The sequence below is a fragment of the Orussus abietinus genome, unplaced genomic scaffold (assembly GCF_000612105.2).
Source record: "Orussus abietinus isolate OABI.00-Male unplaced genomic scaffold, Oabi_2.0 scaffold7, whole genome shotgun sequence".
NCBI classification, from domain to species: domain Eukaryota; kingdom Metazoa; phylum Arthropoda; class Insecta; order Hymenoptera; family Orussidae; genus Orussus; species Orussus abietinus.
The window spans coordinates 1,018,981-1,044,355 of NW_019394453.1; the positions used below are offsets into that span (position 1 = coordinate 1,018,981).

The window sequence follows — 25,375 nt, forward strand, 5'->3', positions numbered from 1 at the left end:
ATCAAGATGACTCGACGGTTTTTACGTCTTTTTTACGTTTTCTTTGACCCGCCGGTCTGGGAGGTATAAAACTTGAATGATGCATTAGGCATGGCTAAATCGCCCGTGAATGTAAATGTACGTCTCGAAACAGACTTTTTCCCCGGGATAAGACTTAGATTATTCGATACCTCCGTCGTTTATTGGAATACGGAAGAAGAACGGAATACCTTGTTTCGAAATACGTGCCCCCGTTTTTTTTTTCGCCACGATTTGATAAGAACGAGGAAGACTAGAAGTTTGGAACGGGTCGTCTAGATATCCGAGAAGTGTTTCCCTTTTCGCACGGGATGTTACGGGGTCATCTTTCTAGACTTCGGAGGGAAGAAAGAGAGGAAAAGAATGATCGGCCGCGTTTCTCTCGCGGCCCGAGGATTCCGAGATTCTTTTTTGCTCCCTCTTTGCGCAAAACGTCAAATTTAATTTGTACTTGTCCGTGGGTAATGGGGGAGCGTAAATCGTTTGCCAGGAAGGATACAAGTTGCAACTCCGAGAGGCAATTTAGCGGTGGATATCATTTGGCCGAATGAATGTATTCCGAATGGGAAATTGCCGTTACCGACAAACGGTAATGATAGCGCAACCTGGCCCGACGTGTGTTATTTGTTTTGCCGACCGAACCTCCAGGCCATGGCTATGCGAAGCATTGATCAATGCATATACAAGTGCACTTGTCGCACGCGATATGACTCGTGCCCGATGCTTGCTTGCTTGCGGATCGACTTATCGACATTCTCGAAACGTTTTGTACCGACTATCGGTATTCTAATCCAAAATATCTAGCGACTTTTTCGGAGTAATCGAAATTGCTTTTCACCGATTAACTGAAAACCTGTAACACGAAGAGATGAAGATAAGATGTAATTTATAACTGTCCTGAGCAAAGTGTGAAGTACTTTAACTTACTGAGTTGTTAATAATGTTATTATAATAAAAACTAAAGTTCTAGCCATTTGGAGTAACGTAAGACAGTTTTTTGTCTTCTTGTCGGCTATCCAGTAACTCACTCTAACAGCGATGAGTCGAACCTGAAACTGCAGCACTGCAGTAAACTGCATAAAAAATGTCGGTAAGTTACCATCGAAGTTCTGGTATACCAGGTGAGTGAAGTAAGCTTTAATCTCTTTGAGTATTCAAAATTCCAAGACATCTCAGAAACCGCAATATAAATTGTAAGAAATAAATATTTATCGAATTGTTACGCCGAATCTTGGCGTTAAGTATTCAGTGCCGTTCGCGCAAGCTTTTAAATGTATTTGGCGCTAAGCTCCACCGAGTTTCCTGATGAAGTGTGGATATAAGTTGTATAAATTCGTAGTCATTGAATGTTTAGCAACGTGGAGATAAGCATTAAGAACAAAAAATGAAACCTACGAAAAAGTGACTAGCTAAAGACAAACGAGATTTCCTGATAGTTTCCGAAAGACAATTTTTCTTTCGGAATAATAATCGACACCTCTTGAAAACGCTTCTTTTCTTTCCACAGGGAGAATTCGACTTACTTAACAACTAAATTCGAAAAATAAAAAACAGCGACGATAAAGGAGACCGACCAATGTTTGAAATATACCAAAAATTTATTTACATAAAAACATGAATATAATACCTATAATATTTCAACCGCAGCGCGCTTTCCTCAGCATCGTACCCGAACAACTGGCATTGAGTCTCAAAATAATGGTATTGTCACAATCCTAAAGTCGAACACACTCGCATCGATGAAAGAACCTGTAAAAAGGACTAAAACTCTACTCTCTACCGAAGTATAGACAAATAAAGTACAGGCAGAAAAAATTCGAAAGCCTTGAAAACGAGTCTCGTCCATTCGCATAAATAGATCAGCGTACAAACCGGGCATATTATGTCAAGACCCAAGGAAATTGCATTTACCAGCACTACCTCCTCGGGAAAGAGGCTTAATCGCCAATTATCGAAAATTTCCTCCTTATCACTCCTGACAAAGAATTTCTTCAAACGCAATCTATCTCCCTCTCTCGTCCATAAATAGTCTGTTTATATTAGTCGCTCGCGAATATCTTCGATAATAATTTTCATCCTCGTAGTACCATTCGTTACAATATTTACACAAACGTACGTACAACTTAAGAGATAGAAGTTAAGAGGAAATATTACGATATAGTAGAAAATATTATATCGCCCGCTACAGATTAGTCAAAATTTCGAGTTACACTTTCGCCAATTGCACTGAGAATTAACATCCCACGGGAGATCTTTGCTCCGACGAATCGTTACCGTTTTCGATTTAAATTGGGAAAATCAAAATTCTATTTTCCTCGCAAGCCTTAAGGGAGGCCACGAGACCCGCAATAATTAAGAGAAAAACATGTAAATAATGAACGTTTCCGTCGAACCTTTCAAATCCCTCTTCTCGCGCTTCGTCGTTAAAAAGAACAATTCATTCCTGACGACCCCATTGAATGAAAATAAAAATCTCTCAATTTTATCAGACAAATTATCGAACCGTATTGTCTAACCTGCTTCGCGCTGCCCGTTAGGTCTTCGCATGAAAAAAATAAAATAAAATAAAAGAAGAAAAAAAGAACCAAAGAGACACCAATTTCGGAAATCTCATGCGAAAGCACGTACACACATGCTCACGATTTACGAAATTACATGAATGTTCCTCCCGTTACTGCATATCGATTAAACATCCAGACACATCGGTTTAGTCTCCGGGATCGGTAAATTGGTTCGATTTGATTACACGTATCGCGCTATCTAGTCCCATCAAACGGGAGCCGTAAATCGCCAATCATAAAGTTCCTCGTAAAGTTAGGACGTGCTTCTTCCCTAAAGCCTTCCTCTTCGAAAAAGTTCGAAAAGTGAAGAGGTGTCGGTAGGTTACCCCTTCGGAGCATCGCACTTAATTTTCGTAATTTCTCCCTTTTTCCTTTTTAACCAGTCTCATACGTGGACGTGAAGAGTATTACTTCGAGGGATCCAAAAAGTACTCTTAGCCGTATACCTTAAGACGAATAGAAATTTGATACGGGTCCTTCGTTTTTACCTATCATGGGATTCGATTTAATCGATTAGTCCCAAAAAGTTCTCCTCTCGATTTTGTATAACTACTCGCCCCGACGAGGGGTTATCCCGTGGTGTACCTCGCAATTAATCGGCTAGGTACACGCACGTTCGCGTACAATTCTTAAAACTAAGACCGCGAAGTACTCGAGCAGTCGCGAAAATCTCTAGTCTAAAACTCGACCCTAAATCATGGCAGTTTTCCGGTCATCAGTTCCGGCGAATTTTGAGGTAACATGACTGATTAAGTCCATAATCGACGTCGAATTAATCAGTCCACGCCCTTCGATGCTAATATCGGTACAGCTACCAATGGACCAAAATGTCGAGTATATGGAAAAGTGCCAATAGCTAGCTACAGTAATTCGCCTAAAATTTATGCAAACCCTTCGTTAGGGTTCATCATGGAGGCCCTTAATCAATTAATTGAAAATTTAGACTCGACCCGGACTCTTAAAGTACCTCAGGCTCGAGGGCCAATGCGAAACTCTAGGCACTTCGTTTTCGAAGACGCACGACAATAAGGGCTCACTTTTCCTAATAGAAAGGGAGGGGAAAATTTCGACAATGGGACTTTTAACGAAGGCAGACCCTCCTTCGATTAAGCCGCGACTCGACGCAGAAACTATCATCGACCACTCGCGTACTTGCATCGGGGAAAAGAGAAGACTCGCACCTCTACGTAAAGGTACTCGATTCGAGCCTGACGAGTCACACTTGCGATGCTTTATGTATATCGTTATCAAAAAATGGCATAAACGAGATCTCAGTTATAATATGTGGGAGTGTCGCGTGGTGATGGAACTCGCGTGGTCATCGATTTGCCGGGTTTACCGCGTATGCTTCGGTCTTAAGTTAATTTCAATCGCACATCAAGTTTCGTATTATCGCGTTTCCGCATTTACACGTTTCCACGGTCTCGTTAAGGTATAAACCGTATGTAAGAGGTTCCTAACTACCTAACTACCTATGCGCGCGATTCCGTGTGTATGCCTATGTATATATATACCATATTACAGCGTTTAATCCTAACGTAGAGTCACAGTGTATATGTCATATATAAAGCACCTTGATTATAAAACTTTTTCCTTTGCGCGTTACAAAATATGCAAAAGTAGCAGGCCCACCGTTCAGCCAGCGGGCTCGGCAGCCACATTGGGGACACGTATTAGCTTACTTTATAAATCTGATAATTCGGAGGTTTCCCAAATTCGTATCAAACTGGACAGGTATCCCAAATTCGCGCAAAACCGGGAGCCTGACGATCAGCGAACTTTCGACAGGGGTGGAAAGATGATCGGAGATATCACGAGAGGTCGATATGACTGTGTATGATTTGCGGTCCACCATTATGTTCTGGAGTATCAGCATCGTCGACTCCAGGTGAAGTCAAGAGACCTTATCCAGTTTTCCGTGTTTAACTCCACCTGGGGCCGCGCGGCACGTCTGCGTGTTCCCCGCGTGTCCCCTTTGCGTAAAAATGCGTATCAGAACCCACGGTAATATGTTGGCGACTCGTCCGATGCGTTGATAAAGCTGACCTAGGGTTTATATCACATCCTTAACGTGTGCGGCAGTGTTTCCTTGTGAGCTAGACAGCGAGTCCTGGTTGCGTTCTGGGCCTCTTCAGGGGTTTGCAAAGCCCAACATCTTCAGGATCAGCGTCCCCATCACTCAACGGCATTTCCTTGGCAGTGTCCTCGAGCTACCCTGGGTCTTCTATAGTGCCCCTGGGTTTTCGAAACCAAGATTCCCAGGAAGGATGTCCGAGGTTGCTCAAGAAACTTCTATCAATATTCTAGGTCGCAGCCCCGACCTATCCCAAGTTGTCCGGAGTACTTCCGATCATCGAGGTCCTCGAGACAAGGTCTTCGAGGTTCTCCAAGCCAGATCGGTCCCTGAGCATCGTTACAAGGACATCGACGCACACCTTGGTAACGTGCACCACATGGAAGCTCAACCTCAACAAGATACATAACACGATAATGATACATATAATCCATGATCCATGACGATTATCGATAATACACTATAGGATTCGTTCGGTTAGTCGGGGTCGAGCTCGTCCCTGCTTTTCAAGCAGATCCACGGTGCCTCGCTTCAGGTTCCAGTGGACGAAACAATGGTTCTCCAGGTTCTCCAGAAAGGACCAAGAAACGTCCACCGTGAGTGGTCTCAGTCCTTCCACCAGCTGCAGAGACAGCAATACCACCTCCTTTCAGGGTGGGATTGGACTCTCTGCTATTGTCAGTGCATCGCCCTGCTGGTTAAATGCGTGGTCTCCGCCCTTTTCGGAGGTGGTGGCGGCGGTCTCCTCTTGCTGGCGATGGCGCTGGCGATATTGTTGCACCGGTTCTCGTCGGCAAACCTAACGGTGCCAGGCTGATGGGCAGGACTGGATGCGTACTCGACAGGAGCATTGGGATCCGTCGTGTAGACGTTCTCGTATAAATTGTCAGTTCCATAGTGCTCTTGGACCCAGTTGGACACGTTGGTCTCGCGATAATCAGCAATGGCCGGGGGCGGGTCCCTGAATCCCAGAACCTCATGAGGCGTAGTGGTCGAATCCAGCTTACACTTCTGCGCGACTTGCCACTTCTTCCTCATGACCCTCTGTAGGTCTTTCAGGAAGTCTCCAGGTGGGGCTTGGTCGGAAGCTGCGAGCTTCTTGGGAGAAGTCAACCTCGTACTGTCGGATCTCCTGGGAGGCATGGGTTTGCGTTGCGGTAGGGCAGGGCTTCCAGGCTCCTGTTGGGGTGGCAGATTGAACGTGATCTTCTTCCCTGTACCTGTCTTCGATTTTGGGGACGTCGGCGGCTCTTGGATCGTCACCCGACGCTGGGGTTGAGGACTCGAAGCGGCTTTAAGCTCCGCGAGATATGGAGGAGTTGCATAGTGCCCGGAGCCTTGTTTCATGGCACTTCTCCTAACGGTGTCCATGTTGGGATTGGGCCTTATGGCTTGGACCGCCTGATGGAGACCCTGATGAACCCCGTAAACGGGCTCCGTTTTGGAGTTCTGCCTGGAGAGCTGGGAGTTTGTTTGCTGCGTTCCATATGCAGGGGGCGGCACGAATGGAGGAGGCGTGCTGAAATTGGGGGAACTAGGGGCATATGTTGGGGTACTTGCATTTGAACCGGGGTAAGAATTGTGAGGCGAACAATTGGCGCCGTTGCCGGTGACAGGGGGTTGACTGGAGGAATAGGTTTGATTGGGCTGCGATGGACTACTTTGAATCGTGGGATTTATACTCGAGTAGATTTGATTGGCCGCTGGTCTTGGACTGTGGGTTGGGGTGCTGTCTGGAGATAAGGGATTCGTTGGGGTCGCCTGCTTGGGTCTGGCTCGTCTTATGGTTCCGGTCTCCCCGACCAGAGGGCTGGGGGGTGGTGGAAGAGAAGCCAGGCTGAGAGAAGATCCCGTGAGTTCCGGTGTATTGCACATCGGAAATTCTCCAGGTGCTGGCGGGGGTGGGAGGGAGTCCAACGAGAGATTCGATCTGAACATTTCCGGAGGCGGCGGCGGCAGCGGTTCTCCATCAGACTCTGCTTCTTCTGCTACTCTCGGCGGGGAAGGCGGTGGCGGCAGAGATACTATGGAATCCATCTGGAGAACACACCGAAGACATCCGATTAAGTTTCTTGCTCATAACTTCGTCGATAATAGCCTCTATGTAGTATTCAAACTCGCTACGGAATCAAGTTCTGCGTATATCTATAGTTGAACACGGTTTCGCTCTCCTGATTAGAATAAACCGGGTTACTGTAAGAAGTACTCATGAAAAACACCCACCATACAAGGCTGTATCGGACTAGTAGGTGTCTTCGCCTCCTGACTGTCTGTCCTGGTGTAGCCCATAGGACTGGTCCTCTCCCTCACGGGAGTGCTCGGAGGAACTGGACTAACAGGAGTGGCGTTTCCAGACCTGTGGTGTCTCTTCAAGGTCCCAGAGCCATCGGAGTCGGTACCGCTTCTTCTTCTGCTGTGCCTTCGAGTCAAGGTTCCTGACCCTGAGCTCGTAGGACTCGGACAAGAGTCGGGCTCGTCGCGGACCGTTTCTCCGACTTCCTTCAGCTGTCGAGTGATGGATGTCAAGGGAAGCTTTGGGTTCATCGAAGGCTTCCTCTTAATCGTCCCAGTGGGGAACTCGCCGCACTCGAAAGCCACCTGTTCAACAAAACACGTACTTAATTAATTTCTAGGCCAGAAACGATCGTCATCTATCTCCAATACGGCCCAACAATTAATTTATTCTACACATCCTAGCAAGCTGAACGACACTTCTACACCAATGCATAATTACCTCGCAACTACTTGGTGCCCCATCCGATAGACATCCACTGGAACTGGAACTACTGGCTCTGCTGAGTCTACCATCGTTATTGTAGCTTTGCCTTTGCTCCGGATTATAGTTCGGTCGTGTCTGTTGTCCATCGTATTGTCTCGTGTCGTTCGTCGTCGTGTGCCTCGAAATCTCGGTAAACTGTCTGGCATTGTCATTAGTCGTATTGTACTGCATCTGGTTAGGTGGTACGGCGATGGAACTGACGGAACATGATCGGGCATGAGCTAAAAGGTCCAGATCCTCCTGCGCTAGCTCGTCCACCAGGGTCCTGTAGTTCTCCATCAGCTGTCTTCCATACTTCGCGACCCTGATGGCGACCATCCATCTCTCCAAGGACGCGTTGTCTTCGGCGCAAAGGAATTTAATGTACTTTGTAGATTTCGGCTGTTGAAGTCGAGGATGCTTCACGGCAAAGCAGAAATCGGTTGGTGCTTTGTACTTCTTCTTCCAACCCACTCCGTAGTATACTTGATTGACGTCAAACGTCGCCAGACAAACCAAATCTCTAGCTGTTCGGGCCTTTTCCTTGGGCCAATAGTAAAGTCCCGAGGCACGCAGGATAAAGTGGTACCTCTTCCAGCCCTTCTTGCTATCCGACTTCAGGTACAGTGGCCCCTCGACCTGGTAGGATTAAAAAGCAGAGGCTATTAATATCGCGCACCTAAAAATACATAATCTATATATATAAGAGCCCCCTGACTGACTGACTATCCAGCCAAAACCGCTAAGCCTAGAAACGGCAAATTTGGAGGGTACATTTTATTCAGGGGATGAAAGGGGGTATAATATCTTGTTACAAATTTATACTTGCACATATAGCGAACGAAGCCGCAGGGTCAACATAAAAAAAATATAAAAAGAACAAAGTTAAACAATGATCTGATAGGTACCTCGGGCACGCCGACGTTGCTGCTCGAGAAGAACTCCTCGAGGAGGATGTTCCTCGAATGGTCGTCGTACTCGGCGGTGCTCCTGTCGGATGGACCCAGAAGAAATCTTTCGGGGCTGAGGAAGAGATGCGTCTTGTCGGGTCGTTCCACGAAGAGCAGCTTGTTCTTCGAGTCCCTCGTCCACAGAAGCAGGTTCTCCACCAACAGCTCGTGGTCCTCGTAAACTCTCTCTGTTGGGGAAAAACAAGCGTTAGGAATGCCTCTTCAGGGTCTCCAGTTCTGGGAAGGAGTTCCGGAAGAGGAGTGCTCACCCATAAACAAGTCGGGGAGGTGCTCCACTACTGCCCACTTTGGGTCCATCGGCACGTGATTCTTGTCAGCCAACAGTCTGCAAACGTGAGCGACGCTCATGCCCTCGTCCACGAGGAGGCTTTTCCCGCTACCGTCTAGGGTGAAGGCCTTGATGAAGAGTTTCTGGACACTGGCCTCCCTCATCTTCTCCAGGGCCAGGCGAATCTTCTCCGCCTTGGCTCTGCTAGCAGCATCTGAAGGAAACACAATTTCTCGTGAACCTCTTCACGTTGTTTCCAGTTCTTTCGAACAGCAAAAAATTCTTGGAAAGGCCCATGCTGATCATTTGTCCATTCGCGAGCGGTAAATCCCTGTCTACGTTCGCGCAGAAAAATATTTGGTCGAGTCGATTAATCTTTGATTAATCGCCCTAAATATGTATTGAAGTTACTCGGTACATTTAACCAAGATATTCGGTATATTCTGTGCAATATTTTCTAAAATTAACAAAATGACTTAATCAAAACGTTTTGGCTGATCGAAGCAAACTGAAATTCGGCTCGCTCGACCAAGACGCTTTATGAAATTAACAAGATGAAAGTCGATCTAACGATCTCGTTAAATGGACCAAATTCTTTTCTGCAAGTCAAACGAAACCTTTTTTTACAGGAAATTCTTATGAGTCCGGCACTTAGAAAATGCTAGTCATTTCTTGAATCCATGACACAAATTCTTGCATCTTACCCATGAGTTGATGGGGTTGCTGTTGAGGGGTTGTGTGCATGGCGGTCTGAGGTGGTTTGTGTCCTGATCCGCTGCTGCTCGCCGAGCTCTCGCTGGACAACATGGACACAGTGTCCGAGAAGGCACTGTCGTTGTCCGGACTGTCCGTTCGCATTCCTGAAGAAGATCAATCGTCAGGCGACGAATCGACACGTTTTTATCTATCGCAATCTGTTCCTTTTTCTTGGATGATCGTGATGTCTTTTCATATAACCGAGCGTTTCTAAATTTGTCAAATACTCCGGACACACGTAACGTGAGATCGATAAATCTTCATGCGACACAAAATGGATCCAGATTCCTGAAGACACTCACCACCTTCATTTTTGCCGATGTCGCTACCGTCTCCCTGATTGATCCTCGTGCTGTTTGGTCGACCCGGACGTTGGGCATCTCCGGAAGGCGTCGCGGCGATGTCGCCGTCGCAACGACGTTCCAGGGCACACAATTCCCCGAGGATCGCATCCAGGTCGACATCTTGTGAATCTGCAAACAGAGAACGGTCTGATTAAATTTCCGCTAAACATCTAAAATTCCTACATCTATTTCCCAAAGATACACCGGGAGACATCAATGCCCTCCCATCCTGCACAGGCGATGCCGTATCTGCAGGGGAGGCATTTATGTCCGCCATTGTACACTGGGAGACATCAATGCCCTCCCATCCTGCACAGGCGATGCCGTATCTGCAGGGGAGGCATTCATATCCGGCACGGTACATGCACCCTATCAGCTGATTTCCATTCTTCCAACCGCAATTCGAATTAATAAATTAGTGGATGCACATCTAGGTGAATGCACCGAGAATTAGGGGAAATTAAGTTAAAAGAGAGTACGATATCAATCTGCTTAAGATTCGTCATTCTTGAATTTCTTTTAATATCTTCATCCAGCTCTCCCAAGTTTAAGGGAATATACAAGCGATGAGTCCGACCGGCTGTTTGCTCGAGTTATCTCGCGTCTGTTTGCCGAAGAAAGGCAATTTCAATTTTAATGCCTTTCGCCCCGGTCTGGCGGAATACTTTGTCTCTTCTTGCCGAGGGAAAAACGTGGATCTATTTTCTCCGCACTGATGACCTTCTCTTGGTGCTTTGACGTTGATACTCGGTAAAGTACGGCAAAGGATCACGATAGATCACGAGACGATGCACACGTTAAACGTAAAACCATGAATGAAAAACGTTTAGAAAATTGGATATATAAAGTACATGAAGAAATTTACTGGACAATTGAATTTTCAGAAGGTAGACATTTTCAGGGTCTAGCAGAGACGCGGTTTAGGCGGTATTTGCGCGACTCTCTCGTCGCAAAAGTAAGGCCAAAGCCGTCGAGGGTAACCCTTGGTCGTTGGCACAAGTTATCGTCAGGCCATTTGCCCAAGGAAACCAGTTTTGCGCTAATTGATCGGACATTTCTGCCGAGAGACCTTCTGGTACCCAGCTCGGTCGGAGGCGCAGCGGCTGCAGCTTCGTCCCCGACCTCGGACAACTATCGGATGGAACGGATCGACCTTGAAGACTCGCGTCGGATTTTTAAGAAAAGTTTACATTGGACGCGGTAATTATTTCTAGGATCATACATCGCATCCCAGTAATTTTAACGCAATTTGTTACGATATCGGGTGGAAATTTGTTCACCTGTACATATAAATTAATTAATATATATATTAAAATAGGTTAATTCAATTAGAATGCTGCAAATCCGACCTCGGACAATTATCCTTGAAAATTTTTAAACATGGTTTACATCGATCGCCATCGATATTTTTAAGTCGAATTCACGATATGTTAACATAATTAGTTATAACATAATCAAGCTAAAATTATCGCCCATGTACAGAAATTTATACTATGGATTAATTAGAATAGAAAACTAATGAAGGAGTATTTTCGTACAGCGTACAGTAATTCATGCAGTGTGTTGTAAAGCATAATGAATTTGTATATATAAAAAAAAGACGGGGAACCTGTCGGCTATAAAAACCGAAATCGCCCTTAACGATGTGCTTAAATTACCGACGTCGCCGTCTTATGTAAACCTATCAGTCGACATTAACCAACGCCGACCTTGGCGCAAAATCTCCTTTACCGATCCGTGAACAGGTCAGTTTTTTAATTCCCGGTAATTTTCTAAGTGTGTTACCGATACCGGCAACCTCTTAAATAAACTGAGAACAGCGGTACCCGGTCGCCATTCCGTACCTATTTAACGACATTGCCGATACCGTTAACCGGTATTTCGCCGCCTCCTCGAAGGAGAACGCACCGCGATCTACCAGTGAGTAAATTGCACTTAGAGGGGCATTACTAACGTTTGTAAAATAATTCGATTATAATTACGAGTAAGTAAACCACCCAACACGAACCTCATAACTATGCAGTATTCTGTACGTAGTGATGCAAAGAACATTAAGTAATTCCATTTTGGAATTAAATGAGAATTTGCCAAAACAAAGTAATCCCCTTTTCATTTATATCATTAGGAAATACTGTCGCAACGAGTATTATTGCCCGTTAATAGCGTTAATATCCATAAGGTCGTCAAAAAGAAGTGTCGCAATGCATCCGAGTGCACTAACAATAAATGCACCAGGCCGAGATCGGTCACTAAATCAGAGGAGCGCGCAAATCATCGATAATCGATGTCCTATCAGTGCTTTCCCCTGTACCGGACTTAATGCCCTGTCACGAGATCGTTCCACGAGGGCCGATTGAAACTGAATCTACAACGAGCAACGAGGCCGCGCCAATTGCAAAGCGGTGCAATAAATAATCGCAGATCGCTATCGGGAGAGCAGGGATCGCAGGGTGATTCGTTGCATTTAATTAGTGAAATTAACGCGAATGCGGCCGTTCGACGAAACCGGTCGCATTATGCCACAGGAGGAAAGAGAAATTTCTCCCGGGTCGGCCCAGCGGGGGCCAATGAGAACGCGCGGCCCAAGAGAAACGGCCACTGCGGCGCGCGCTCCAGGGGAAATCCCCGTACACGTTGTTCACCGCGGTAATTATATCTGATGTAATGCGACGACGCGTAATGTGTATGCACTCGGTCTTATCGGGGAGATCAAATGACATAATCTCGACTCTCTTGGCCGGTCAAATTTTATTGGACCGCCAGTTAACGCCATCTTTCATTCTAGCTGCTCCCGACCGAGAAGAATGCCGGCCAATCGGTAGCTCGCATAAGTACCAAGAGTTCTCCCCCATTGGAGGAGCCCACGCGTGCACGGGAATGCATTGCGGGCTCATACTCTTACAGCAATGCGGTTATTGTCGCGGCTAATTTATATCGAGTTGGCATATCTCGGCCCGATCTCGGTTTCTCCGGTTATGTTACTTCCTCCTTCGCGTTCCACTTTTTCGAAACCAAAAATTTCCCCCGCTCGTGGTAAACGTCCACTCGCTCATTTCTCCCCCGCAATACCTCGTACGGCACTTTTTTCAAAAAGAAATTTTTTCTCATATAAAAATTCAATTAAAACTCAATAAATTTCTCTCGCGTACAGTTAATTTATTTTAAATCTATTAAATTTTTCTTGTGGAATGATTCGTTGAGACATGAACATTTATTTGAGGTCATCCGGTAGCCTTCGTCTTCCCTTCTCGCAGAGGGCGGAATTTCGTAGCGTGCGTTCATTTTGATTATAAAATTCTGCCGTTAATTGTGTACTTGGAGAAGACTTTTCAGTATCGATGGGTGCTGAAATGAGTTGGAAAGAAAACGACTAGGATAAATTTTAACGACCTGCTAGAAGCCGAGACATTCCTTCGCGCGTCGAGATCTACGATCTGGCGCGTTCCTCGCGTGGGCTTCGTCGACGCAGCTTCCATTCCAATTAATACGAACGTAGGTACACACGTGCTTGCACGTAGTACATACGCTATCGATAAATTCGCTACCACAGCATATTTGACATTACTCTTGGCCGAGGGCGCCCTGTGACGTCAGTGGTTCACGCTAAACATTGCGCAGCCTCTGCTACCAATATGGCGGTAATGCCATATTTGCATCTACCAGCATTTCACCGGTCGCGGGATTATTCCATATCGATCGTAGGATCATGCTAAATTATCGGTAATGTTTATTAATACCGCCTAAGTCCCTAAACCTCGCAATGCCCCGGGATATCCGAGCAGCAGATTGTGCAACCAAAATGGGCACACGCAAAATGAATGGAATTGAAAGCCCCTCTCTAAAAATTGAAGACAGACGTCGTAACATGCATTACTTTAAATGCAGTTTGTTTACAGGTACAGAAATCACGGGGAAAACTTGAAAATTCGTAATTACACAATTTCCCGTCCGAAGCTTCGTTTCATATGAGTTTCCACAATTTTCAGAGCGTATTGTGGCAAACCACTTTCACAAAATTTCCTATTATGGGAAAGTTACTTGTACTTTATGGGACAGCATCAAAACCAATCGCCTGGAGTCCGCAATTATCTAATTAACTCGTTTTCTGACACTTGAAAAAAATTACCCCATTATTTTGACGATAAGGTAATATAGTTCAAGATACCCTCCATATAAAATCGAGATACATTCTTAATCATTTCCCTTTATTTCAGGGCACGTTGGCGAATTATCAAAATCGTGCACCCCAGTTTAATGATGTGTTCATATTTTATATTTCGAAAACATCATCGCTTTACAATATTGGCGGCAGTAGTTAGAAAAAAGCCGTCCATAAAGTCGAGATACATTTTTATCAATTTATTCTTACTCGAAGGCATGTCAAATGTCAAAAGCACGCATTCCAGCTAGACACACTACTTCATATTCAAAGAACAACTGTTTATTATTTTGGCGACAAGTTAACTCAATTTGTGACACACCTTCCATTAAATCGAGATAGATTTTTACTAATTTCCCCTGGCTCGTAAATGCGCTGGCAAATTTTCAAAAAGTACATTCCGATCGAGCTCACTATTTCGGAAGGGTGACGGGGACTTCGAGGAATGCGAGATAATTCTCTGGAGAGAATTGTCAACGCTAGAATTGTCGCACGAGCTGCGCAGCGTATCGCCTTTGCCGAGGAATCGTCTTTGCCGACCGAGTGGCGTTAAATTTCCGCAAAGGCCGATACAGCGGTTTTCGCTGCATGAGAAGAGCTCTCCGGTTTCCAGATAGACCTTAATCGCGGATATCCTCGAGACGTATATGTCGAGCCTTGCAGAAAATTGATAATAATTCGTATGGCCGTCTTATATGGTCATTACGGGTGTCGAGCTGCTGACAATCGGCCGCTACCCAGTAACCGCGATTTATATTCCTGGGGCGTGCTCGCGATGACAGAATCCACTGACTCACGCGAATCCTCCTTGGTATTCACTTCGTGAGCATTTTCTGTGTCACGGAGAAAACGATCTTTGAGCTGGAAAAGCCAATCCGGATCGAGTTTTAGTCGTGGAGATAATGGGACCGGTACCACCGCAAATTACCGCGAGAATTGCGGAGATGGACAATTTTATCTCGCTTAAAAATCGGAGATTAAGGAAGAAAATTTAATAACGTTCAATCAAGAATTCTCTAAATGAATATATTCCTCGTTTATTTCCCCGGAAAAATGTATAAGGGATAAAAGATCCTGGAAAATTACACTTTAATAGAGTAATTGCCTCGACTGATAAGCAAGAACGAAGTAATGACGAGAGTCCTAGACGAAATCGGATAAATTTTCCGAAATTCAATTTGATCCTCGCAAAGCATCTCTTTAAACCATACTCCTCGTTGTATCGATTAAAGGTATTATCTCGTTATTCCATACTCTTCCGAAAGCGCTTATCTATTTTTCTTTCGCCACGTTAGCCCTGAAAATGATGAAATAACGCTTTCAGGGGAACGACACAATGGGAGAGAAATGAATGAAACAAATCGCCCTTTTCTCGGTCTCTGGAACCACCACGTGACGACAGCTTAACCGTGAATGAGTCTCAATTACTTGGACAATTACTCGGGTTACAGAAATTCCGAGATAGAAGGGAACAATGGGCGTTGGGGCGCGATAATGAAAATAGTTACTCCTGAGGTAAAACCCATCTAATTCGAAAATCGTCAGATAAATGTTCGGCATTAACACTCATATTCAATTAATATACCCATCAATCGCGTTTTAACGCTAAGAAAATCACAAAGAATTAAGAAAAACTCCCACACCGTCCTACCTTTGACTGTGAAGTACCTCAATATACTTCGGTTGCTTCCGGAATAAACAATCATCTTCAAACGGACAGTCCCGTTGAGATAATCACGACGTATCCAGTGACATAATCGAACTCGTTACCATTCACGAACGAAAACGATCACGACACGCCGATAAACTCGAACGTCATCGGCCCAATCATAACTTGCACTCATTTGATCATTTTCGTGATCGAGACTCTACCGCATCCAGTTAAAACGATCTTACTCCGATTTGGAATAATGGCAAGGAAATTGTTAACAACGGCGTAAAAAAAATTCCCACCGTTTTCGAGACAATTTTTACCGTTTCCGCGATAACGCGAGTGGGAACAAAGGATGAGACTGAGGGAGGGAAAATTTGGAAGAAATGAACTTTTGGACAAAAGAGGCGGCAGAGAGGGGAACGGTTCGATGTCCGAAATTCTGAGTCTTCCGGATCTTCTTCGGGGTCGGAAGACAACTCGCGTACGGTGAGAGGAGACGGAGAACGAAGGCGAACCGCGAAGTTGGCGGTGCTCGGAGCAGAGCACGACTAAGCCATTACTATAGGTGCTCGAGCTCGGTACGCTCCGGCTAGTACTTTCCACTCCACTCCGCTCCGCTCCGCTCGGCTCCGCTCGCGGAGGCGGCCAAGGCGTGTGCCCGTCTCGTACGCACGACCCGTGCCTCCCGTGCATCCGTGTAAACCGTAAGGTGATTCCGCCTTGACGCTGCACGTGGTTTATACACGGATGCAAACTGACAAGCCCCCATATCAATTACTAGGGGTAAACGCACCCCTTGCGAACACCGATAAATTCGAGATCGTTTGGCTTATCCGGATTAAAGTTATGAATGCGCGGCAATTTTTGAAAGCGTATTCAAAGCAGCTTTGCAAATTGGTCGAGCTCCCTCAAATCGTTCAAAGCTTTACTTGAATAAATTTAAGGGTGTTAGTTGGTAACTGGATTTCCTAACGAACGCAAGTATCCTGATATGGATTGTAACAATGTAAGCTAACGGGCCTCCGTGGTAATTATGAGGAGTAACTGGGGTAAACGTCTTTTTTCCGAGCACTAATAAATTCGAGATCGGTTGGCTTATCCGTATTAAAGTCTCGAATAACTGTGGATTTTTTTAATAACTACCCGAATTAAATGTGCAGTTTGGTCCAACTCCCTAGGATTGTATTCAGATACATTTAACTATTATCATTGATACCTGCATTTTTTTATCATCTCACCGTAATAGAGGCTAACAAGCCACCGTTTTAATTTCCGGGAGTAAACGGGATAAGTGCACCTATTCCAGGCCACCGATAAATCCGCGATCGTTTAGCTCGCCCGGATTAAAGTGGTGGAAAAAATATCGATTCTGAAAAATCTAATTAAAGTGGCTTTCCGATTTATTCCAGCCCCCTGACTAAATTCAGACATTACATTGGCAACATTTTATATCGAACACATATTTTTTTCTTCTAGTACAATATTATGCAAAAAAGAAAATGTGAAAATAATTTGAGACACCCATGTGCATCCAGGTGCATCTTTTAACGCATAACGGAGCGGCGTCGGGCGCCTCCGAAGGCGCTTAATTGTGGTATTAAAGGCGCGACACGTCGCGTATTGAAAGGACCGTGAGTGCAGGGTGCACGGGGTGCATGCATCGCATGCATCGCGCATATCGCACGCGGTGCATGGAGTGACCGTCGAAACGTGTCGCTTCGTCGCCGCCTTTACATGACGCGTGTGCGTCGAGACGAGCCCTAAAGAGGCCGTAGAATCGCTTTTAAAGGCACGCGTCACGCGAGCACAAAAGGGAGGAGCTCGCAGCGTCACTTTTAAGTTACGAGCCTCGCCAATAGAGACAACCGACTCGCTTGGTCACATCTTAACTTCGGAGACTACGAGCCGAGATATGACAATCGTGCCGACCGATCGCCTGCGAGGGTTCAACCCCTTTTCTGACCTCGTGGGCGTCCCTTTACTCCAGGCTATTTGCCTGAGAATTTACTTGCGGAGGGATAAATCCCTGCATGACAAATTTGATGCACCCAAAAGATGTTGTACTTAGCCTTGAGGCGGATGAGAGAATAGATACATTTTGAGGCCTTCAAACTTATCGGAAATTTCTTCAAAGTATTCTTCTTTTGAGGTTAGAAATGGTAGTTTCATTTTTAGGGGATCTAGGGTACTCGGGATAAATCAACTCCGGCCTTTACTCCAAGCTGTATATTTCAAGTGAAAACGTACTTGAAGAGAGATTAATTCTTCCTCTTTGGGTTTCATGCACCCGATGAATGTTACGCTTATCCTTGAGGCAGATGAGGCGAATGAGAGAGGAAGAAATATATTTTCAGACTTTTCGGGTTTATCGGATACTTGTCTGAAATATTGATGTTACGAGGTTTACGAAAATGTTACGAAAATTTACGCGGATCATTTTGGCCGGTATCTACCGAACTAATTTTAACGGCAAGGGGTTTTAACAAATTGACTGTTAAAAGAGATTAATTGAAATTAAATTCACGCGCGACTACCAATTTCGAGTGCATGGCGGTCAACGTGTTAAGATAGATCTACGAACTTTGACATTTCTCCGGCTTACCGAAAAATTGAGCAATATATTTTCGTTTCATCGTTACTGACAGAGAATGCGTCTTTACGAGATTTAAGGCACTTAAAGGCAAAATGCCAAATGTATTCCACTTCTACGTCGAGATGTAATAATCACGCCAGCCGATCGCTTTCAAATGTTCCACCCTTTTACGCACCCCCTACGCACTTTCGGCAAAATGCCAAATACTGAGTGATAGGTACCATCGGTAACCGTTTTACCATGTACGACTTAGACACATGAAAAAGGCAAAAAGACACGAGGCCAGGTAACAGCCTGCAGAAAAGGCTATGCCCAGGGCGCAACCCGACATTCTGAATAATAATTAATCGAGTAATTAAGTAATCCAGCCTCCGGCGCTCGGCGAGTCGCGTCTCTTTTATATTAATTACGAGCGTGTACTGCGCCACTTCGTACAAGATGATAAAAAGAAAATGTCTCTCGTCTCTGCGTTGCATATGAATGAGGTGGAACCTGATTCCGCTACCGAGTGTCGGCTCGTTCGAATTATCGACCCGAATTGGACCCGATAAGGCTGAGGCGATCGTTTACGATCGTTCACACCCAAAGCCTCCCCCTGTCGGGCGTAAATTATTCCGCGTAATCAATTTGTCCAGTTCTCGCGGCGCTTTGTCGCGAGTTCGAGTGGCCTGGTCTAAATTGAATCCGCGACTAAAACAACGCCCTAAAAAGTCCTCCTCTATCCGGCAGGTCCACACAATTGCTCGACGACCGACTCGCTCCAAATTAATCACCCTCGCGCCTCTCTCCGCCATTTGCAATTATCGAGTAAGAATAAAAGTGTCCGGTAAAATTACGATACGTCCGCGTCCGCCATATCCCCTCACTTTGCGATTAACAAATTGTACTACGTGCGCAATAAACTGCTAGCTAAAATAACCAACGTCCAAATATCAAAAATGATGCACATCTGGTAACCACGTATACTGTTTAGCATAATGGAAAGAGACTATGACCGTATCTCGGTAATAATAAGTATTTTATAAACCAACCCCTTAATTTTAGTTTCTGATTTCCATTATTGTTGTCTTTATGTGTCGCCATCTTTTGGCCAATAACATACGTAAATAATCGCGAGATAACCTCGAAAAATGGTCAAACCGCAAGAACAGCGAATATTACGCATTCGATGCAAAACAAGAAAAAAATAAAAGAAGAAGTTTTGCAAATTATTTCTTTCCTTCGCGAATATTTGTACGTTCAGTCTCTGTATCTCGATACAAAATTTTCAATGGTTTTAATAACATACGCTATGTCCGGCAAATCGATGTTCACATCGCCCCCAAAGTGCAGATCCGATCGATCGAGTCTCCATCGCATGCTCAGCTGCGAATTTGAATATCGCGATCACGCAAGTTCGTTGACCTTTTCGGCCCGTGTGGCAACGGTTTTACCGACGATCGGTAAGGGAGATCGATGAGGACATCGGGGATCGAAATTAAGGCACTTTCCATTGTTGTCGACTCGAAGACAAAGCTTTGGCCCTAAGGCACCTCGTTGTAAAAAATTCGAGGTCAGGTCAATAAACTACACGCGTAAAGTAGCCTAAAGTCCGCGCCGGTAAGGCAGGGCCCTACAGCTGTGATGGCCGCGATTTATGGGACCCTTAAAAGTTAATGAGACACATAACCTTTAAAAGCCGCGCGCGTCTTTATTAGCGATGAATCTTACGTCTCTTCTCGACGACGACATGATTTCCTTTTTTTTTCCCCTCCCGGTGGAATCAGGCTAAACCTCTTGGCAGCGTAATTTATAAATCGGGAACTCGCGATCGAACAGATCGATGAAAATTAAAATGGAAAACAGGTCTAGAGGGAGGAATAGTACCCTAGTGCGAAAAGGAAAAAAGAATTAGAAGCCAAGCAATTTCTAATTAAACCGGTGCCATTCCCCCTGAGAAACCCCAGCACGATCTGCTTACGATCTTGAATTTATAGTGAAAGATCCGAATAGTTCGTTTTTACCCCAGAAATTCTATTAATTATGCTTCCTTATTTCCCGGAAAATAATTGAAATATACTTCCTCACGTGGTTTTTACATAAAATGGAATGTATAATTGTTGTATCATATTCGGAATTAAATTGGGATGACTTGATGATTAATATGTAGGCTTGGGTGATGAAGCTGATAGACAAGAAGTTACTTGACCCTTGGTAAGAAGTATACAAGGAGGATTAACACGACCTTGCGTACATCGATTGTTCCGAAATGACCATTTGATTGTCCGGCGAAGTCCAGTTGACCTGTCCGCTGTGTCAATGACTCCATTAAATGTGCAAACGCGACTTGTAACAGTAAGGTATAATTCCCGATCGTGGTTTAATTCGCGCCCGATATCCGACCGTCCGTAAACCAGAGCATGGCAATAACCGCACACCTCGGTTTTGCAATTGTCATTGCGAATTATTGACTTGCAACTGACGCGTATTGCCTTTTTTGAGGATGCATCCACTGGTTAGGGAATGATAAAAAAAAATGTTAAAGTTACTCGTATTAATTGATTTGATATCTAGAGACCAATAATTCCTACATAATTTTTACAACTCTGACTTTACAACATTATGAATAATAAAAGTATACCTGTCAAGACTAATGAAATTTGTCGTCATATTTTCCAATTATTCGGATGCATTCTGAAAACAACAATTTTGTACTTATACATTCGTCGTTATGAAATAGCAGTAAATCATTCAGACGAAGAGAATAAAAATTAACAACCGAATACGAGAAATATCTCTTTTTAATGCATCCGAATAACGGAAAACTGCCAAAATGTATTTGTACGATTTACATGTGAGAGTTTATAAATTTTAGTTTATTTTTGTATTTTTCCCTGGATAGGGTTGGAAAAGTCTAATGTCAATGGAAGCCTTAGACAAGGGTGTTGAAACGATCGCGTGCAATAGCCACTCGTGTAAGCCTCGGTTAGTTTAATTAACTAATGAGCCCCGCCTTCTCTCACGCACCGACTCTTCTACGAGGTGATTGATACAACGGTGAAAATAAAAAAAAAAAGAAAACTATGGCTACAAAAAGATTAATGAATAAAACCAGAAGTACTTAAAAATTTATCTAACAAAAGATAAGAATAACGTCGAAAGGACGATCGCTCCAGTTTGACAGTTTTAAAGAGAGAAATAGTTGCGGGAAATATTATTTTTAAATTAGTTAAGACATTTATCAATTTGTTTGAAAAAAGAACGGAATCGTCCGCGGTGGTTTCGGGGGGGAGATATTCGTGCATAAATTACTCGACACTCCGTAAAGTCTGGTTACTGGCGAATATTTCCACGCTCGGGTTTGCACGCACCTGCCAGTTTGTTTGGAAATCGTAATAATAAGAGCAGTTCGCCAAGTACACATGTATCCGTAGACTCCAGGCGATATACAGGGGGTGGCTGATAAAGCCGCTGCTTTATTTATTTATCGTATCGGATCACGCGAAGACGCGGAGCAAGATCGGATGTCTGGTAAATATTTACCGCACGCAACGCCACCGGAAGAATGCAAAACAGTTCTGGAAGTCTATCGAGGAGGATCTCTACGGGATTATCGAAAGAAGACGGGGTGCAGGAAAACTCAAAGGAAAATTGCAAACCCTCTTTAATCCTCCGTATAAACAATTCTACACGATAATTCCTATTCACGAAACCACATCCCATAAGAAACAAGGTTTCCGAGGATAAAAGGAGCGGCATCCCAATTCTTTACATCCTTCCCCATGTTATACCGTCCTGAGATAACATTTTTTTTTCTCCAAATATTAGTTCATATAAAGGTATGGTTATACCATGTACATTATACCACGAACTAGTGGCTCATTACAGCGTATTAAAAAAAGGGGAAGTTAACTCGCAAGGAGCGGGAGAAATTTTCGCAACGAAATTACACCCACGCGCGCCTCGGAGGAAACATGGCGCCCCACCATGATTACAATATTTCCACAGGGCCCGGGTGGAAATAACATTTATCCCGTACTTTCTTCGATCACCACACGATTAATAATCGCGATCATAATAATCCCCGCATCGGATAGACCGAGACTTCCGCACTTTCCATCCCGGACAGCCTCGTTGCGAGGCCAGGCGGAAAAGGCGCGAGCAACGCCGCGCGTCGTTCCGCCATTTTCCAGTCGAGCAGCCACGTGAAATTGTCGCACTCGGTAACGTCCGAATCGGCGAGAGGCATTGCGTGGTCATATACGCGTTATATATCGGTTATGTTAATAGAGTAAACGGGCTATCGCTTTCGCCAGCGAACACGCGTCCGTCGTGGGCAGATTCGAGGCGCGCGCAAAAGCCCGCCTCGATGGGCACGCAACATGGCGGCGCAAGAGCGTTCGTTCTCGTTATCCGGCGTGGATATTTTTCAGCCACGGGACACGTTTACAGCCCAGCCACTCGGTCGGCGCGTCTACGCGTGCTTTACAAGCACGTAAACCCAAGCGGGGTCACTCTCGTCTCCGAGACTTGTCTCGAGATTATCGCAACGAGGTCTCCGGGGCCGAAGACAAGATCCAACATGGCGGCGCGTCGTCCACGAAGACAAGGAGTCGAGAAAGCACATTTTTATGCGGTCTAAGCGTCCCGTGCACGCGATAAGCAACGAGAAATTAGAAATAAATGTGACAGTATTAATGAGGATATGTAAAAAAATTTGGAATGCTTCTTTAAAGGGGAATAAAATCGTCGCGACGAATCGCGCCTTTGGGCCCCGTGGCTGAACCTTCCAAATGTCTTTGTGATTCCCGCGGAGGCGTGAAAACGCTTTTATATCTCGATTCGCCTTGACGAGGCTCCGCAAAGGTCAAATTTTCCTCGCTTTCACTCTTCACCGAGAGTTTTTCTCTATAAAATTGTCTTCGTGTAGGCAACTGTGCGACGTGACAATTTATACTCGCGCACTCGTACGGTTGTCTCTGTTCGACGGTAAATCAGTCAACTCGCGCGTACCGCCGTATTTCCATATCCATCCACCAACATTACTACTGACTTCGGCCTCTCCCGTCCCTCTGTCCGACATTGCATGAAATATTACGTTTCTACCCTCTCTCTTTTTCATTTTTTTTCTTTTTTTATTTAACCATTCCATCTGCAGTAACTCCGATAATCTCTGTACCTGTTTCGGATTTCTCTGTCACAGGGAAACGTTGATTTCATCTCAACACTTAACGATATAAAAAGTACTCCATGTAAAACTTTGCGGATTTACATAAAACATTTAAAGGTATAAAATAATTAAAATAAGAAAACCGTGATTTTACGTCCTTGAATGAAAGAATCCCCGTACTCAATCGAACAACCATGACTGACTTCTCGCATTAAAGAAACTCTTGTTCACCGAACGAAGTGGTTTAACTGCATTTGGTTAATTTCAGAAAATACTTTAATTATTAAACCAAATATTTTCGTTAAATGTGCCCAAAATACTTAGACGCTTGGTGAAATTAATCGCAGTACTTGATTCGAACAAACAAAAGATACTGACAAACATTTAGCTGTTCATATAATAATCGTGTACCTCGATTGAACCGTTTGTTGGTTCAACCATTTCTCCGCGCGTAGAGGCCGAAAGTGGAAAGGAGATTAGGTCGCAATCCGTATAGCAGATTCTCCCGGAAGTGTAAAGTGTACTCGAGATAGGCACCCGACTCTATCTCCAGAAAACTGCGAACTCGGTCTTCCCAGGGTCCGAGAGGGACGATGACGAGGCGCACGCGCAAGAGAGCGACTCGTTTGCATTCACCCGTGGGACCCGGTGGGACTCGGCGGACCCAACGAGACCGACCGAGCGCCAAGTGGAGCAGGGTCTTATCGCGTTATCGAGCCGGTGTTCCCACAGGGTCTGGTGGAGCCCCGAGGCGGCCCACATGCGCCGCCGCTCGCCAGGACGCGAATGCGCCCACGTGCGGCCGCGCGCATGAGCACCGGCCACCCGCTCGCGTCCGCGCCCGCGCAGTCCGGGCCGCCCGGTGAGCGTCGCGTTTCCATGGCAACCGCGGCATAAAGATCGCGCCGGTAGTTTCGCGCGGCGTTATTGAAATCATAAAGCCCCTAGCGGCCAATGCGCGACGCCGCGTTACGAGCAAATGCCTCGCGTTGTTCCCCTGCGAAATATCCCGGCTCCGATTAACCGACCCGAAGGTGCGATCGTAACGAAACTCTTCCACGGGCGGGACTTCTTTACGAACTCGCCGGAGTATCGTGTGTCGCCCCTCGGAGATAAAGCGGAGAACCTGCTAGGGATTTTTCCTCGGGCCGGGAGAGGTTAGGGACTAGATTCCCCCGTGATGGCGATTTCTCGTTGAACTCGCTTTCCACTTAGAAGTTCCCGATCTATCGAGTTTCACCCAACAAAGCGGTGGTGATTAATATTTCTATTGAGTTTTTATTCAACGCGAGCTTTTATCTTGATTTAATCTAGTCCAAACCGAGGAATGCACGCAACTTCTGTTCAGGACTCGCGGACTTCCTCTTTTCCGTTTTGCCTTTTGTTGAAACATGAAGTGCCACTCGGAGCGCGATATAAAAGCTGCACGCTTCGCGTGATCGCGTTATTTCTTCCTCTCGTAGTCCTCGGCTAATTAGCGGGGTGCTTCGTAATATTTGAATTTCCCGCTCGTTGGTCTAGTGTTTAACGTTCTTACGAGGAGGCGGTTCTTTGCGGAAGCACTCGAGAGTTAGCGCGAGCTTTGTGCGAGCTTTTCAAACGCGCCGCGCCGGGGAGCCAGTTCACGGCTGGAGAGAAGAGCCTCTTTGTGGCCGCTAATAACTCGTAATAAGCGACTGAATTCACGGGTCTTATCTAGGGAGCGCTCCTCGGCGGTCGCACTCGACTCTCTAGGAAAGTAACGACGTGAAGTTCCCGGTTAGAGTACGAGGTATTTTAATGCCAGCCGAAAGAAGATCGATTAAGTTCTCGCGGCGAGGATGCATAAACCACGAGAGGAATCTTGACACCGTTCCTAACCCAAGTGGACCGTCAAGGATGAAACCAAGTTCACGGGTTCAGGATTTACTACGGAACCTTCCACTTGTCCCTGTCATGTACGCCATTTATTCCCCACTTTTTTCCAAACCTTTTTCATCGGTCGGATCTTAATTGCGCAAAAAAATCCCTGAAAGGAAATACCAATTATCTTTCCTTCCGAGTTTATTCCGCCACTTGGGAAACTCTGAG

At 45.3% G+C, this 25,375-nt stretch overlaps 1 protein-coding gene across 4 annotated transcripts in view; it reads right to left on the reverse strand.

Annotated features, from left to right (window-relative positions):
- Positions 1 to 1,594: 1,594 nt before the first annotated feature.
- LOC105704139 (abnormal cell migration protein 10) overlaps positions 1,595 to 25,375 on the reverse strand; it is a 144,541-nt gene continuing 120,760 nt past the window's right edge. For 3 of the 4 annotated variants that reach the window (XM_012433110.2, XM_012433108.1, XM_012433109.2), the window contains 7 exons: positions 9,709 to 9,879; positions 9,355 to 9,510; positions 8,631 to 8,864; positions 8,320 to 8,549; positions 7,388 to 8,050; positions 6,877 to 7,251; positions 1,595 to 6,690 (listed from right to left, as the gene is read on the reverse strand). In XM_012433110.2, the coding sequence (XP_012288533.1) occupies positions 5,332 to 6,690; positions 6,877 to 7,251; positions 7,388 to 8,050; positions 8,320 to 8,549; positions 8,631 to 8,864; positions 9,355 to 9,510; positions 9,709 to 9,879 (3,188 nt within the window). In that variant the 3' untranslated portion in view covers positions 1,595 to 5,331. Of the gene's footprint in view, positions 6,691 to 6,876; positions 7,252 to 7,387; positions 8,051 to 8,319; positions 8,550 to 8,630; positions 8,865 to 9,354; positions 9,511 to 9,708; positions 9,880 to 15,560; positions 16,097 to 25,375 lie in introns of those variants that run through there. The other variant, XM_012433111.1, reaches the window with a different exon arrangement.